Source organism: Epinephelus lanceolatus, chromosome 11 (genome assembly GCF_041903045.1).
Source record: "Epinephelus lanceolatus isolate andai-2023 chromosome 11, ASM4190304v1, whole genome shotgun sequence".
Taxonomy (NCBI): Eukaryota; Metazoa; Chordata; class Actinopteri; order Perciformes; family Serranidae; genus Epinephelus; species Epinephelus lanceolatus.
Genome location: NC_135744.1, coordinates 5324123 through 5340383, shown reverse-complemented (window position 1 = coordinate 5340383; position 16261 = coordinate 5324123). Strand labels below are relative to the sequence as shown.

Genomic DNA, 16261 nt, shown 5'->3' with positions numbered 1-16261 from the left:
GTTAATGCCAGATTGTCCCATTTAAAAAAATAAAATGCACCATTCCTTACTAAATCAACAGGATCTTCTCATGCATCCGCTACTCTTATGTATACTCTATTTTTTTGCCATGCTTGAAATGACATTAGGCATAATAAAACAGAAAGAGTTTGGAGAGCGGATAAGTATTAAATCAGAATTTGCAGAATTTGAAAGTGACATCTAGAATAACAGGTCTGTCACTCAACGTCACTACATGATATCCCTGTCCCTGTCTGACTACATTCTCAACCTACATTAGTAGGTTTCCTGTTATAAAATAAACTTAGCAGTATACCTTGAATTATGTGTTTAGTCATTTCCACTCAGGATGTGTTACTGATTTACCATACTTATTTCATATCATATAAAAGGAATGCCTAAAGTTATTCATTATGCTACTCCTTTATATTATTGATATTACCAAGATGTGCTGCTAAATTCTGTGTCATGTTTCACTCAGCAGCAGTGTTTATGAGTTGTCAGAAATCATTAATCATAAAAACTACCAATGCTTTCAGATGGCTGTCAGAGATGACAGAGGTAACATCATGCTATTCCATCTTAGGTGTAACAGGTGGTGTGTTTCACAGGTTTTATTTCCCAGTCGCTCTAGAAAAAAAAGGATTAGCATACTGTTACGCACTGGAAAAAGCCAGTCCTGGTTCGGCACCGGAAGTTGCACCTACACCTGCTGCAAGGTATCATGGAGGCTCGGAATAAAGTGGATAGAGTTACCAACCTTTTGAAAAGCCCTCTGTTATTAATGTTGGAGTTGGCCTTCATGCTTGTTAGAGTGGTTTATATGCTGCAACGAAGCATGATACAGCAAAATGCAGAGTGTTGTCCCTTGGTGCTTGAAATAACTACTGATTAGCCACTGTTATCTTTGGGAGGACACGGTGTATCTACATCATGTTTTGAGCATGATGCCAATTGACAATATGCACAGAAAAGGCAGTCATATTTATTCTCGATCAACAGAGAAATAAGCAGGAGGCTTTGATCACCACATTGCACAGCTCTCCACCTTCACCAGTAGAGGGAAGCAGAGTACTTCCAGAGATCCAAGGTTTCCTGAGCAAACCTTCTCTAGAAATGTTACCAACAGCTGCTCTTACCAAATGATGTGCACTCAGTGACCTCTGCAGGGGAGTGACATCACATTTTAAGGGGTTTCATTTTAGATTTCAAAAAGACTCAGTGTTGCAACTAAGAAAAGACAGGCTTTAATGGATCCTTTTTAAGCACAAAGCAGCCCAACACAATCCATGGGAGACAGGCAGAACGATGATGTCATACTTTTCAGGATGGTACAAAAGAGTGTGTATGTAAAGACAGCTTAAATTTAATAGTGCTGAGTGGGCAAAATGTAAAGTTGGAGTTGCTGTGTGTGCAATACATCTACAGCCCCTCCTCAGTTCAGAAATGTTCAGATTGCCTGAGGTTAGAGATGCAGGTTCCTGCCAGAGGTTGTTGGGTTGAATCCCAGCATCGACAAGAAAATCTCCATTTCATGGCAGTGAGCCAAGCTTCTTCTCTCAGCCTTTGATTCATTTTAACATGCATTATAATGCTTATATTTTGTAAAATTTTGTAAATCATGACCACAAGTGAAATTACAATGCAGTGTGATGAAATTGCTCACCTGTGCTGGACACTCCTACTACGTTACTAGGCTCGCTGATCATGTCATCCATGACGGCCATGACACGGAACTCATACCACGCCTCCTACAGTAGGAACAGAGAGATCTACTTTTAGAAGTTAAACTCATGTCTGATGTCAGAAAGATTCAGTCAGTCAGGCTGTAGGATTCAGTTTGTGTCTCCAAAGAGCAGCCAGCTGAGCCACGTTGACTTTGGAAATTAACAGTGCACCTCAGCCACCAGTTCACATTCAGTGTTTAAAAGCCAAACAAACACCATCAGTCCTACATGAATGACACAATGGAACCTAGAAGTCATGAAATGAAAATTGAATTCGGCATGATTCCAATTTTTTTATTTAAGGGGCACTCCATTAATTTTACACATAAAGATCAGTTTACAAAACACACAGAACTCACAGCTAATGAAAACAGCTGGCTCTGGAGGAAGCCTTCTAAAATCTGACAAAATCACACTCTTGATGTCATATACCTCTTTTCAACCAACATGTTACAGGTTCCATTCTGGTTCCTGTACCACCTAATTTTGAACCGTTTAGAGCATTTTGACAAAAAGTAAACTGGTTTGGAAACCAAAAAAAGAGAGCAGGTTTTCCTTGACTTGAACTGCGAACCATGATGACATCAGTGGGCGTGTCATATTGTGCAGGTTGAAAAGAGATGATGGAGAAGGCAACAATGGAGAACTCAAGTGAGAAATAGTTGGGGAAAAAAGAGCATGCAGTGGTCTCATTAGCAGTTTGTCCATTTGGGTAAAAACAAATATTTGTAACAGAACAGAAGTCTGCAGGTAATCAATGTAATCTCTGATTTTGCTACTACTGTTTCCTTCCTCTGTGTTGATGAGTTGATGACAAATTTTTGATTAAAATGGTTCTGCACATAGTGAAAAAGTGGGCTGGTTCACTAGATAGCACTGAGGTACCTGAATGGAACTGGTTCAAGAACCAGAGCTCATTTGGTGGAAATGAGGTAATAGTGGTGCCATCAGGGTTATCTTTTATTAGACTTGACTCTTTTAACAGAAAGCCTATGTTATGACAGTGGTGTGGACTTTAAAAGGCATGGACTCTAACCAGGCACGAAATCTGCCACTGCCCTTTTTTTCCGCTATTCTGCCTCTCTTACACCTTCATTACCAACATAGAACTAGTTCTGTTCTGATTCCTGTAACTAATTTTTACAGAAAATTTTGACCAAAAATAAACTGTTTCAGAACCCGAAAAGTTGGTTCTCAGCTAAAACCCAAAAAATATAGCAGATTTTCCTTGATCTGAAGTGCGAATCGTGATGACATCAGTTGGCGTGTCACATTCTACAGGTTGGAAAGAGAGGATGGAGAAGGCAACAACAGAGAAGTCAAGTGAGCATACAGTGGCCTCATTAGCAGTTGGTCCATGCTTGTTATTTGGGTAAAAACAATCTCTATTTGTTATAACTAGGACTGTCAATGGATTGAAAAAAAATCTAGTTAATTACATGCTCTGTAATGAACTAATCACAATTATTTGCATACATCAACTTTTGCTGTGAAAGTATGTAAAAATTTCAATTCAAATGAATATTGGCAGATGTGTCGTAAATCTGCCAGATTTTAGACACAGTTGTCCCACCTGTCCTCTATCACAGAAACTGGTATGTATTCCTTTGCAATCCATTTTGCAAGGGAGTTAGTTAGTTGATCACAGGTAGACTTACTCAGTTTGCGTCGGAATGTCTGGTCTAGTTTGGCTTGATGAGGCTGGATGCTGGAGTTAGCATCAGAGGCTGTGTTAGCTCAAGACCTCAGGGTTCACTGCTACTGTGATATTTCAGGCTTAAAGTACTCCAATGGTACAAAAATTCCTTACTGCAGATATTGCAGAGAATGGTACCACAGTTTAATGCATTACGTTTTCTGTGATTAATTTATCAAAATTAAGCTGTTATTTTGACAGTCCTAATAATAACAGAACAAAAGCTTGCAGGCAATCACTGTGAACTGCAATTTTTCTGTTTCCATTAATGACACAACCCTGATTATGTTTCCACTGAACACTGGTGGAAAACGGGGCTAGTTCAGTAGATAGCACCAAAGTTCAAGGAATCCTGAACAGAACTGGTTCAAGAACCAGAGCTTATTTGGTGGAAAAGGGGTATCTGTCCCCTCCTTAATTCTCACTTCCCAAGCCCTCTGCATTCACATTCTCCATCATCCAACAGATGTCCTCAGACTTTCTCACCTGTCCATATGCCTGAAAATCATTAGTTTGACTCTTCAGACTGCCATCATGTTGCCAACCTGTAAGCCTGTTCCTGGCCAATGCCTTGAGTACATTTCCTCTTATGCCTGGGTCACACTACACATATAGCCCGTGAATGACAATAAGTGTTGTACATGACAATCCATCGTTTCAACTCATGTAGTGTGTCACAGAAGACGACAACCAACGCCACGTCTGGGACACCTCAAGACGTTTCAACAGAAAGTCTAGCATGTTTGATTTTCTTTTTGTCTTTCGGGACTTGTCCCGTCACAGCCATCACTTTGACCAGTAGGAACACAGAGTGATCTGCTGCCGTGGACAACTGTACGTCAACAACACCCCAGCCTTTTAGATATTTCCTGTAGGGATGTTACCACACAGAGTAAAAAGGGAAAAATGCCAGCGTGAAACAGCAGAGGCACTTTATTGACCTGGTGAGTACTGCCATTAGCATCAAGCTAGAATGTTCTTTCCTCATAATGGAGACGGACATAATGTAAGAAAATTAAAAAATAGTGATGGGGCTTTTACTCACCACAACTGCAGAGGGCACCAGCTTCATTTGAAACAGACTACATTATAAACGAGCTGTTATTTATTTTTCCCTCTGTATTTTTCTATTTTTACATTTTATCCGCTCCCGTTTGCCTTGATAGAGTTAATGCATTGCGCTGTCATTTCAAACTCAACACTTCCTGTATCTGTATAAAATTAAAACCCTGTTATAACTTCGGTTGAGAGAATCTCTTCATTTTCTAAATAGGCTTTTATTGTGAAACATTTGCAGGAACTTGTTGTGGAGGATTCAGTGACTTGAATATTTGCCTATGGTACTTTAAATGTAGCTCCTGCCATCTGGTGGCACTTTTTAGGTGACTACAACAACATGTCTGCTGGCACATGAACAGACACAGTGACTGAAATAATAGTAAAAGTAATAAGAAGAGGACAAGAATAACCCTATGACATCACACACATTGTGAAAGACGACTGGGGATGATTGGTGTGGACCATTGTGTAGTCTATCATGTCTGTCAGCCAAGTCACGGCACGATTTTATGACTCCACAATCACCTAATGTGACATAGGGACTGTCAGAATGGACAGAAATGTTGTGTTGTGTGAACCTGGCATTATTCTCCCTGCTTCACTGGTGTGTATTTGTCTACATTTGTGTCTTCCTTACTTTGTTGCTAGAATTCACTAATCGTGTCAGGCTGGGTTTAAAGAGTTGTATTATGGGAAAATATTATCCAGCGTTTTTGGAGCTTGTTCCACACTAGTGACATCTCACATCTTCCCCTAAATTTTTATTCATAGAAATTTTAGAAAGACTCTCCAATCTGTAAACACCAAATGAAGAGAAGTTTGGATGACATACATGTAGTTTACTAATATAAAATAATCTCAATTATTTTTTTATTCAGGCAGCAGAATGATGTAAACCATAATTAATAGAAGCTCAATGTGGCTTGTCAAATTGCTTTCAAGTTGATATGATATAATCATATCACAAGGCTGTGTGGTGATGAGATAACACGTTTAAGGAGGAACAAGTAATATTATTTAAAAAGAAAAAGAGGACAAGAATTTCAATAGAAACTGAATGGGAGCAAAAGCATTGATTATGTGACTCTCATAATGGATGATTAATGTGTCTTAAGATGGATAAATCATCTATGGCTAAGTCATGATGAAAAGACACATTAAGCCTTTTAGAACCTGTTTGATTCTCTTGGTGCTGGCTGTGCTCTCCACAGTGTAGGGTTAGCTATAGAACAGCAGTTGTGGAGCTGGCAGAGATGCAGTGTTTTGCTCAAGGACACTTCAGCAGGGTGCAATACCTACTTTACTGTTCTGTTGGCGTAACACTCAAAAACTTCTACCAAATATGCTGTGGACTGAGTTGTCATCTCACACGTTTCCTACACTGTCAGCAAAGACTGAGTATCTGAATGTGGAGAAAAGCGTGAAACCAAACATCATACCAGTACTTAGGTGGAGACAGCCAAACAGAGCATCCTTCCTGGTCAAATTACCGCAGCCAATGCAGTAAGAAATGTGCAGCAAAAAAGTTATACAAGCTAGATGCATCGTGTGTGTATTGAGAGAGCTGGAGAGAAGTGTGTGTGGGTGTTTGCTGTGCAATGGGAGGAGAGATAAAAGCATCTGCATGGAGCTGACAGTGGTAGTTAGATTAAAGAAAGAAGCTCAAGCATGTCATGGGAGGAGAATTAGCCGACATGAGCAAAGATGTGAAATGAAGAAAAAAAGGTGAAAAAAAGAAGAATTGTGTCAGAACTCATAAATCAGTAAAGATATATTGATTTTCCTTTGCTATAGTGAAACTCACTGCCGTCTAAAGCATATTGTATTCATGATTCAAAGTGACACAGTGTATTATTTTGTAACTTCATGTTTCAGTTGCTATCCTCTCAGTTTGGGATGCTCAGTACAAGCCACCTGCAGACCTGCAGGAGTAAAAGCATGTGTGTGTTCAGCAGGGTAGACACAACATACAGGAGTAAGAACAAGAAATGCCACAATGTAAAACCCAGAGATGGTCAGGAAGTGAAGCTAGTCAGCGTGAGCACACCTGCATTGTTACTATGACAACCAAGGTGGATATGGCAGCACATTATTATACAGTATGTATGCAGAGTCTGATCTGGATTATTTAGAGCATTAACAGTACAATTTGAAAAATAAACTGATTCTGCCTGCAGTCTGAACACAGCCTCAGTGTTGAGCTTTGTTCAGGTATTAAATTAAGTGTCTTCTGCACTGTGAAACAAAGCAGACCTAATCATCAGTTTTTTTGTTCTTACACCTTCACTAGCAAACAGTGTAAAATCATGGATCATGATAACTTGCACTCCTCACTCCTGCTGTGGAGATTTGAGAACCCCAACTGAAATAAAACAACATACAGAGAGGTAAACAGTGCAGTTGCCTGAAAGAGGCTACAATGGATATTTTTTATAATAACAAGGTATCCAATGGCACATTGTTATCACATTGTCCTTTTCATGAAAGTGGTCACTGATGAACCTACAGAGAATTATCAGCTGAGTTTGCAGCTCCCCTACCCTTAAAGCGACACTTACCTTTCTGGACATTTTAGGCTTTTCTTTGTTCAGGTTAAAATGCTATTAATAAGCTGATGGCACACTAAAATGTAAGTGAATTCCATCAGAGATACAAACTCATAATTACACCATTCTCATATGGTTCTAAGAAAATTCTGACCAATCATTGCATTCGGTCCCAATGCAGTGATTGGCCGAGCATCCTGTCTGTCTTCCCCATTCTGGAAGCCAAGGCTTTGTTTGATTTATGGAAATAAAAAGCCACTGTCCCAGACCCTGCATTGTTCCGATAACTTTAAGACTTTCATTCGTAGTTTCAGAGAGGGAAGGAGAGAGGCTCTGAGAAGGACCAGAGTGTGGTTAAATTGTCTTTGCTGCTAGCTTGTCATCATTCCTTTCAAAATTGTATTTACTGTCAAAATTTGGCGATATGACCTTCTCATTCTAAAAGCCAAGACTTTCGTCTCTTTAAAATCAAACTAGAATTACCACCTTGCTGTTGCAAGCTTCCACAAGCCTTTTAAGTTGCACTTATAGAGGTTTATTTAACCCTCCATTACATCCCAGACATCTCTTAAGCCTGGACCTGGCAGATGTAGGTCTTGTATAATTGTGTATTTAAAGTCTACAGTCTGTATCTTGTCTTTACCTGAATGAGATCCCGGGCGAGCAACTCCGTCTCCCCAGCAGGAATGCTGTCGTCCAAACTCTCCCATCGTTCCCCCAGGCGAAACTCCATGACATAATGCTGGATAGGTGCTGTATGATTGGCAGGCGGGATCCAGGTGAGCAGGACTCCCTGCTGCGTGCGATTGGCTGTGAGGCACCGTGGTGGGGTAAGCAGCACCAATGGTTCAGGGGTACTTATAGGAAATACTGAAAGAGCACATCAGGTTTAAGAATGTTTGTGTGTGAGTGACTCACTTATATATTCAGTGAACAGTTTCTCCAGCATGATATGAATGATTCAGCCCCCCTTTACACTTTGACACTGACATGTATCAGAACAAGACTGTGACTAAATGTGATTAAGCTTTTCTACCAAATGCATCTCTGACATAAACATCTCTGACAAACATTCCCATGACTTCATCTTTAAGTCTTGCATCCCATTTCATCTTGCCAGCTGATTGTCACCTACAGCTGTCCTGACAGTTAATTTAAGGCCAGTATGATGCGATCCAATCCGTCTTCCTGGTCGGATCTGTATACTAAGTTTATTCTCATTTGCATAGGCATTAAAATCACTTTGCACTCACACTTCACACACTGTTTTTCTCTGACCACTTGTGTCCTTGCTGTTGCCCTCATTTACTAATTCAAATGGTCATGTCCATTACAAACAAATAACTGTACATGGTATCCAACATATTAGCTACTACTTTATTATTCTGCGTCAATAGAAAGCATTTAGCTTTAATAGATGTGTCAGGATATGTGACAAATGGATGGTGTAAAAGGTTTTTAAAGGGGAGAAAGACAACAAGCAGCCTCTGGGCTGAATGCTTTGTCTTCTTTGTTTCTATTCCTTGGCTGACACAGAAGGTGATGAAGCGTGAATAGTTATCCCAATTTTCAGCATGTCACTTATCTTTAAGTAATAATCTGTGACAGCTTCATTTATATTTAACAAATGTCCTTTCTCTCAATGCTGTAAGGAATGACATAATGATTCAACCACAGCTAAAGCTTCTACACTTTGGCTCTGATAATCTGTTTAATTGAAAAAAAAAAAAAAAAAAAAGTTTGAAGCCCACAGATATAACTGAATTGTCTTGTTGTATGTTGTATTTCACTACATTTAACTATGATACATTATAACAGGACATTGTCAGAAAAAAAGTCTTAACAAACTGTAGCAAATGAAAGTTTGAGCTGGTGACGGTCGATTTCACCACCTTCTAATGACAACTGTCACTGGTAAATGTATTCAGTTGTAGTTAAAAAAAACATTAATTCTGTCAATTGGCGGAACAGCAAAAGAATAAATCTTGGCTGCTGTCTGGTTAAAGGATTCTTTCTCTGCACACTGGTGTCTCCACATTTGGGTCAAAGATGGTTCTGTGGAAGAAGAAACACTTTGTACTGTTTGATGTTTGGGGAAAAAATGAGTGGGTTGTGTCCGTTTGCTGCTAATATTATACCAACAGAGTGGCAAGTGTTTTTGTACATAAATGATTAAGATAATTATCTCAATTTTAGTCAGGTAGTGAGCAAGTAGCACAGCAGTTGTGATGTTAATTGCCAATCAATAAATATAACACCATTTTAATGTTAATGTAATGCAATAACAGTATTACAGTATATCATGAAAGTAATATCTTAATAAATATGACCTAAGCAGCTCTTTTTTGTTGTTGATAACCAGGCAAGTATACTTTGATGACATTCTTCAATGGGATAGTTCGGATATTTTGAAGTGAGGCCGTATAAGATACTTATCTATAGTAACTGTATTACACACAGTAGCTGTATTACATACAGCGCTCCCTGTTTGCAGAAACAGATGGGACTAGCACACCTGAAACATATTTTAGCCACTTAAAAAAAGGCTTACCTAAAAATCTTAATGTCAGTCTAAGGGGATGCTATAATTGGAATATTTTCACTGCTTTACCTTGCTGTCAGACAGCCCTTTCCTTTGGCACTACATGTTCTCAACTATTTAACCTCTGTGTTTCTATGCAAAAATGCCCAACTATGCTATGAGCTGTGTTATGTTGCACGTCAGCTGTTTGGGTTCGAAAGTGCTGTTTTGCGATCCAACTGAAACAAAACTTCTCTTTTCTAAAGATTTCTAAGATGGTGCATGCTTGTGTTTTTCTGGGCTGTTCAAACAAAGAAATTAAAACAGCTGTGGCAAGTTACACTGAATACAGACATCAACACTCCACCTGCAAGACTGACACAACTTGCAGTGAACATTTCTCTCAGGAGGATTATGTAAAACCACTGTCAAATAAGCCAGAGAGACACTTGCTGAGGAGCACAGCTGTACCCAACCATCAGGTAAAGTGACGCTAAATACCTATAAATAAATGACACCACTCACCAAAAATCTAGGGGCATAAAGATCCATCATTGTGGATCAATATATTAATTCAGTGATCAACGATCCAGTATCATTGATGCAAAGGAAAAACATTGATTTATATCGTCATCTTTAGGTTACGCCTTTATTTTGAAAGTCGGTGTCACCATCAAACAGCAGCAGGCAAATGGCAAGCGACCAAGAGAAAGACGATGAGGATAAACTTATTTACCCGGGAATAAATCAGTAGTGTGGAAATATTATCAATTATGGGGAAAAAATGGATCAGCAGACAGAACACATGTGACATGTAAACAATACTGTGACAAGATAAAACATGACGTACAGTACAGGCCAAAAGTTTGGACACACCTTCTCATTCAATGCGTTTTCTTTATTTTCATGACTATTTACATTGTAGATTCTCACTGAAGGCATCAAAACTATGAATGAACACATGTGGAGTTATGTACTTAACAAAAAAAGGTGAAATAACTGAAAACATGTTTTATATTCTAGTTTCTTCAAAATAGCCACCCTTTGCTCTGATTACTGCTTTGCACACTCTTGGCATTCTCTCCATGAGCTTCAAGAGGTAGTCACCTGAAATGGTTTCCACTTCACAGGTGTGCCTTATCAGGGTTAATTAGTGGAATTTCTTGCTTTATCAATGGGGTTGGGACCATCAGTTGTGTTGTGCAGAAGTCAGGTTAATACACAGCCGACAGCCCTATTGGACAACTGTTAAAATTCATATTATGGCAAGAACCAATCAGCTAACTAAAGAAAAACGAGTGGCCATCATTACTTTAAGAAATGAAGGTCAGTCAGTCCGGAAAATTGCAAAAACTTTAAATGTGTCCCCAAGTGGAGTCGCAAAAACCATCAAGCGCTACAACGAAACTGGCACACATGAGGACCGACCCAGGAAAGAAAGACCAAGAGTCACCTCTGCTTCTGAGGATAAGTTCATCCGAGTCACCAGCCTCAGAAATGGCAAGTTAACAGCAGCTCAGATCAGAGACCAGATGAATGCCACACAGAGTTCTAGCAGCAGACCCATCTCTAGAACAACTGTTAAGAGGAGACTGCGCCAATCAGGCCTTCATGGTCAAATAGCTGCTAGGAAACCACTGCTAAGGAGAGGCAACAAGCAGAAGAGATTTGTTTGGGCCAAGAAACACAAGGAATGGACATTAGACCAGTGGAAATCTGTGCTTTGGTCTGATGAGTCCAAATTTGAGATCTTTGGTTCCAACCGCCGTGTCTTTGTGAGATGCAGAAAAGGTGAACGGATGGATTCCACATGCCTGGTTCCCACTGTGAAGCATGGAGGAGGAGGTGTGATGGTGTGGGGGTGTTTTGCTGGTGACGCTGTTGGGGATTTATTCAAAATTGAAGGCACACTGAACCAGCATGGCTACCACAGCATCCTGCAGCGACATGCCATCCCATCCGGTTTGCGTTTAGTTGGACGATCATTTATTTTTCAACAGGGCAATGACCCCAAACACACCTCCAGGCTGTGTAAGGGCTATTTGACCAAGAAGGAGAGTGATGGAGTGCTGCGGCAGATGACATGGCCTCCAAAGTCACTGGACCTGAACCCAATCGAGATGGTTTGGGGTGAGCTGGACCGCAGAGTGAAGGCAAAGGGGCCAACAAGTGCTAAACACCTCTGGGAACTCCTTCAAGACTGTTGGAAAACCATTTCAGGTGACTACCTCTTGAAGCTCATGGAGAGAATGCCAAGAGTGTGCAAAGCAGTAATCAGAGCAAAGGGTGGCTATTTTGAAGAAACTAGAATATAAAACATGTTTTCAGTTATTTCACCTTTTTTTGTTAAGTACATAACTCCACATGTGTTCATTCATAGTTTTGATGCCTTCAGTGAGAATCTACAATGTAAATAGTCATGAAAATAAAGAAAACGCATTGAATGAGAAGGTGTGTCCAAACTTTTGGCCTGTACTGTACCTGCCTCCCAAACTTCCCTCTACAGTAACATTGGCTGCTCTGTTGGGCTATGGGCTAACAATGTTGGGCTAAAAAAATGTGCGTGCAGGCTGAAATTCAGCTAAGCTGTTCTGTTAGGAGATACAGTGACTTAAACCAACAGTGAGTAAGAAAGATAATGACGTTATGAGTAATTTGTTAAACTACGAGTAGAGGAAAAAAATCCACTAGCTGCTAGGGTACTTTATGCAATGTAAACATGCTTAAGCTAATAATGGGTAACTAGCACAAAACAATTGTTTGGTCCATGAACCTTGACAGTTATTACTGAGCTGAATATGATACTTTTGTGAAATGATCTTGTTGTTAATCCATGTTTTCTGGCTGTTTGGAAAAGTTTGCCTTTAGGGCTTTAAGCCAGATAACCCTTAAGTTTTATGAAAAAGATGATGGTTTGGGTTAAAATGAACATTTCTGACAGAAAGCCCTGAAAGCTAACTTATCCCATGTGCTTTTTTTAATGTGTGTTAGTGGAGACAGTTTAAAGTGAACTTAACTGTACTTATTATTTATGTGTTGTTTTTATCATTCATGGCCAAAAGTAAAAAAGAACGGGGTGGCAGCTTCTTTTGTAACAGACATTGTTAAATGGACATATAATATTGTCTCATATGGATCACAGGCCCCTAAATCGCATCAAATCAAAATCGTATCATGGCAGACTTAATTAACAAGTTATATCTTATTGTTATCCAAAGAATTGATATAATTTCATATCTTGATGAAACTTGTAATTTACACCCCTAGAAAGAACTAGTAAAGTGTAAAGCTCTGGTATCCTGATTCAGAAAGATCCTGAACTTGCGTTGTAACCTGGTCCCACTCAGGGCAGCAGTAGCTCTCTGCGTCTGTGAGGGTTTGTTTACACAGTTAGTTTGTGCTCTTTCTTGGCCTTCAGTTTCCACAGAAGTTTCCCCTCTTTCCTTTTGGTCTGTTCAGTCTCCCTCCACAAATGTTCATCCTTTGTATACTCTGGTTCAAAAAGGTATCCCTTTGTCTCAATAGTAGTTGTCGCTGTCATTATCACTCATTTTTTATAATATTCTATATTTGTTGTTCCATTCCATAAACTGCTGAAAGTCTGACCCAAACAGCTGACCTGTGGCATAACCCATTGCGTGGCACAGTTGGGCATTTTTGCGTAGGAATACAGACGTTACATGGCTGAGAAAATACAGTGCCAAAGAAAACTGTCTGATGGCAAGGTAAAGTGGTGAAAATATTCTAAATATAGCATCCACTTAAACTGATATTAATTATTGTTTTTTAGGTAGGCCTTTGTTGAAGAAGCTAATTTACATTTTGCTGTTAACCTCCATTCACAGTGATGCATTGCTAAACTTCTAGGGTACAAGTGCCATCTGCTTCTCCAAATAAGGAGCTTGTCAACCTCCATCTACTATATGTAATACACTGGCTATCTACCTCATCCAGCCCCACTTCAAAATATCCAAACTATCCCTTTAACAACAAGCATCTATGTTATTTGATCTGGTTTTATAAATGTAGAAACAGTGTTTGTAATATCATCTCATATTGTGTCAACAAAAAAAGGCCTGCATTGTAACTCACTGAAAATAACTGGACTTGAAAAATTGGAAAAGTGCAATTACACATTTCCTTTGAATAATTAGGCCTGACAATATCACAGACTTTTTATTAGAGGCAGAAAATAATTATCTCAGACTTCACTCACTTACTCACTGATTGCCCAACAGTGGCTTGTAGGAGGGTTAAAGGTATACCACGCAGGGTTTTTGGTTACTGTTTGTAAACATGCTCACTAAAAGCTAACCTGGATTTCATCTGGTTTGGTGTTGCTGTGCCCCTTGGATTCCTGCTGCTTACAGTTCAACACCTGGTTGCCACATTTTCATAATGCCCAATCTGACTTGAGCACTGCAAATTTACATGCCCACAAATGTCCCGGGCACAGAAGATCTATACATTCAGCACAGCTTAAAGGTGAACACCCTAGATAAGTGTCATCAATCCAGTATCTGACCAAATGTCTCTCCTTCTGTTCCCCTTCTTCTGACAGAAGAATGGAAAAAGGCAGATAAATACAATGCCGCACACTACTTGTGGGTCACAAGTGATGATTGAGAGGGATTACCTCTGTATGAGTCTATGCATGGTTTTATAGGAAAATCCTGCACAGTACATCTTTAACAATGTCTAAATACATTCACTGAACCTGAATTACTTCTGCTTCCTCCCTGAATGTCCCTCAGCTATTTTTTTTTAAGTTTCTGATTAAACACCTGTAAACATAAAGGCAATATGAAAATGATCCTCTGCAGCCGAGATGCCCCTGAATTCTTTAGTCTGTGAAACATGACACAACCAGCACTCAAACAGAGGATGTTGTTTGAATTTCCACACAGTTTCAACTACAGCACACAACTTTCCAAAATTTTGCTCTACCACTGGAGCGCTTCTCTTATCTGGAATGATATCTAGAAATGTATCTTGCATCGGCCCACTTTCATATTCATATTGAGCTGAGCACTTTTCATAGTTCTTCACAGTTCTCTTCCTTGATTAGAGACAAATTATTTAAATGAAAGTGTTAGAATGCAAATCTGAATAAGGTTTGCAAGCCCTCAAAAAGTGAGCATAGTGATCGAAAAAAAATGTTGTCTTTAACAAAAACACTTAATATAAAAAATATCAGAAATAGAGATTATTTTGAGGGTTTCAAGGAACATGCTCTCTGGTCGATCTACAGTATGTGTCCGTCAAAGCCATTTTATCATTCGATCCCTTTGTCCCAGTCGAGTAGCAGTGAGTATACTAACCTAGTGTGTTCACAGTGACAACCTCGCTGAAAGGACCTGTGCCAAGCTTGTTTTGGGCCAGGATGCTGAACTGGTATGTTGTCTGTGGCTCCAAGCCGGGCACCACCATCCAGTCATGGCCTCCAGGCACGGGTATGGAAAGCCAATCATGAGGACCTAAATGCTCCCTCTTCAGCCTGCACAGGAGTCAGAATGAGAGGTGAGCATGCAAACAGGAAAGATATGAAAAGAGATAACAGGCGTACTTTCAATATTTTGCTTAAGTTTGAGGTATACGTCAACTTCATGTTGATGCAACCCAATCACCAGGAAACAACACTGAAATCGCACATTTCTGTAAACCATGAATATATTACAAATGCCTGTAATGTATGGTTAGATTTAGGCACAAAAACTCTCTTTTCCTCTTTTTCTGACTTAAAATAAGTGTTGTTGGGGGCACAAACCCCTCTGAAAAAGCAGCAATGTCTCTGTCAAAAAAAAAACAACAACCACTTTTCATGCCACTATCACACTCCCACGTTTGGTGTCTAAAAAGCTGCTGGAAACACTGCATTTTAGCCTTTAATTTACAGGACAGGTGATTGTGAAAAGGGGAGAGAGAGAGAAAGAGAGAGAGGGAGTGACATGCAGCAAAGGGCCACGGGTTGGACTCTAACTCGGGCCGCTGCGGCAACAGCCTTGTACATGGAACGCCTGCTCTATCCACTAAGCCACTAATGCCCCAACCACACTCAGTTTCAAACAGTGGCCTGCAGCTTAACAGGCATCTTACCTGGGAAACACACCATCCACCATTCCCTCCACCTGCTGATGACAAAGTCAACTCATGTACTAATGAAGTTATTACATCATTACATTAAGGTTCAGGAACAAGACCACGCTTCTCTGTCCCACTATTCAAATCACCTGTACCTCGCTAATTCAGTCACCTGTGTTTCATCAATTCAATCACCTGCCGTGTTCTATATAGTTGTGTCTAACCCTTTGTCCCCCGTTTATCTCAGTTCTCACGACCCTATCCTCCCAAACCCTGTTCTTCTCCTCTCTTCCCTCTCAGCAGGGCAGCAAAGTGGCTCAGCCGCTAGCACTGTTGCCTAACAACACTGTGGTCCTGGATATGAATCCTGGGGGGATTACGCAGCATGGAGCTCAATGAGATGTGTCCCCCACCCTGAGTCTCGACTCTGGGGTTCAGAAACGCTCCAGCATCACCACAACTCCATCTGACTCCATCCATCCCCAAACTTGATACCCCTTCATCCCTCTCCTTGACCCATCATCCCATCATACACGACCTTGAACAACCTTCAGGTCCTTTTCATCCCCCAGCAAACAACCCCCTTATCATCCTTCCCCTCGACCCCCATCATCCCATCGAACTCGACCCT

The 16261-nt window shown here is 40.2% G+C and overlaps 1 protein-coding gene across 3 annotated transcripts in view; it reads right to left on the bottom strand.

The window, feature by feature from the left end:
- Positions 1–16261, bottom strand: part of igsf9bb (immunoglobulin superfamily, member 9Bb) — a 277518-nt gene that overhangs the window by 35035 nt on the left and 226222 nt on the right. For all 3 annotated transcript variants that reach the window (XR_013492299.1, XM_033650284.2, XM_033650293.2), the window contains exons 13-15: positions 14871–15046; positions 7672–7898; positions 1667–1751 (exon numbers count right to left, since the gene is read on the bottom strand). Coding sequence is in view for 2 of the 3 variants with exons in the window: in XM_033650284.2 (XP_033506175.1) it covers positions 1667–1751; positions 7672–7898; positions 14871–15046 (488 nt within the window). In the remaining variant the exon portion in view is untranslated. The remainder of the gene's footprint in view (positions 1–1666; positions 1752–7671; positions 7899–14870; positions 15047–16261) is intronic.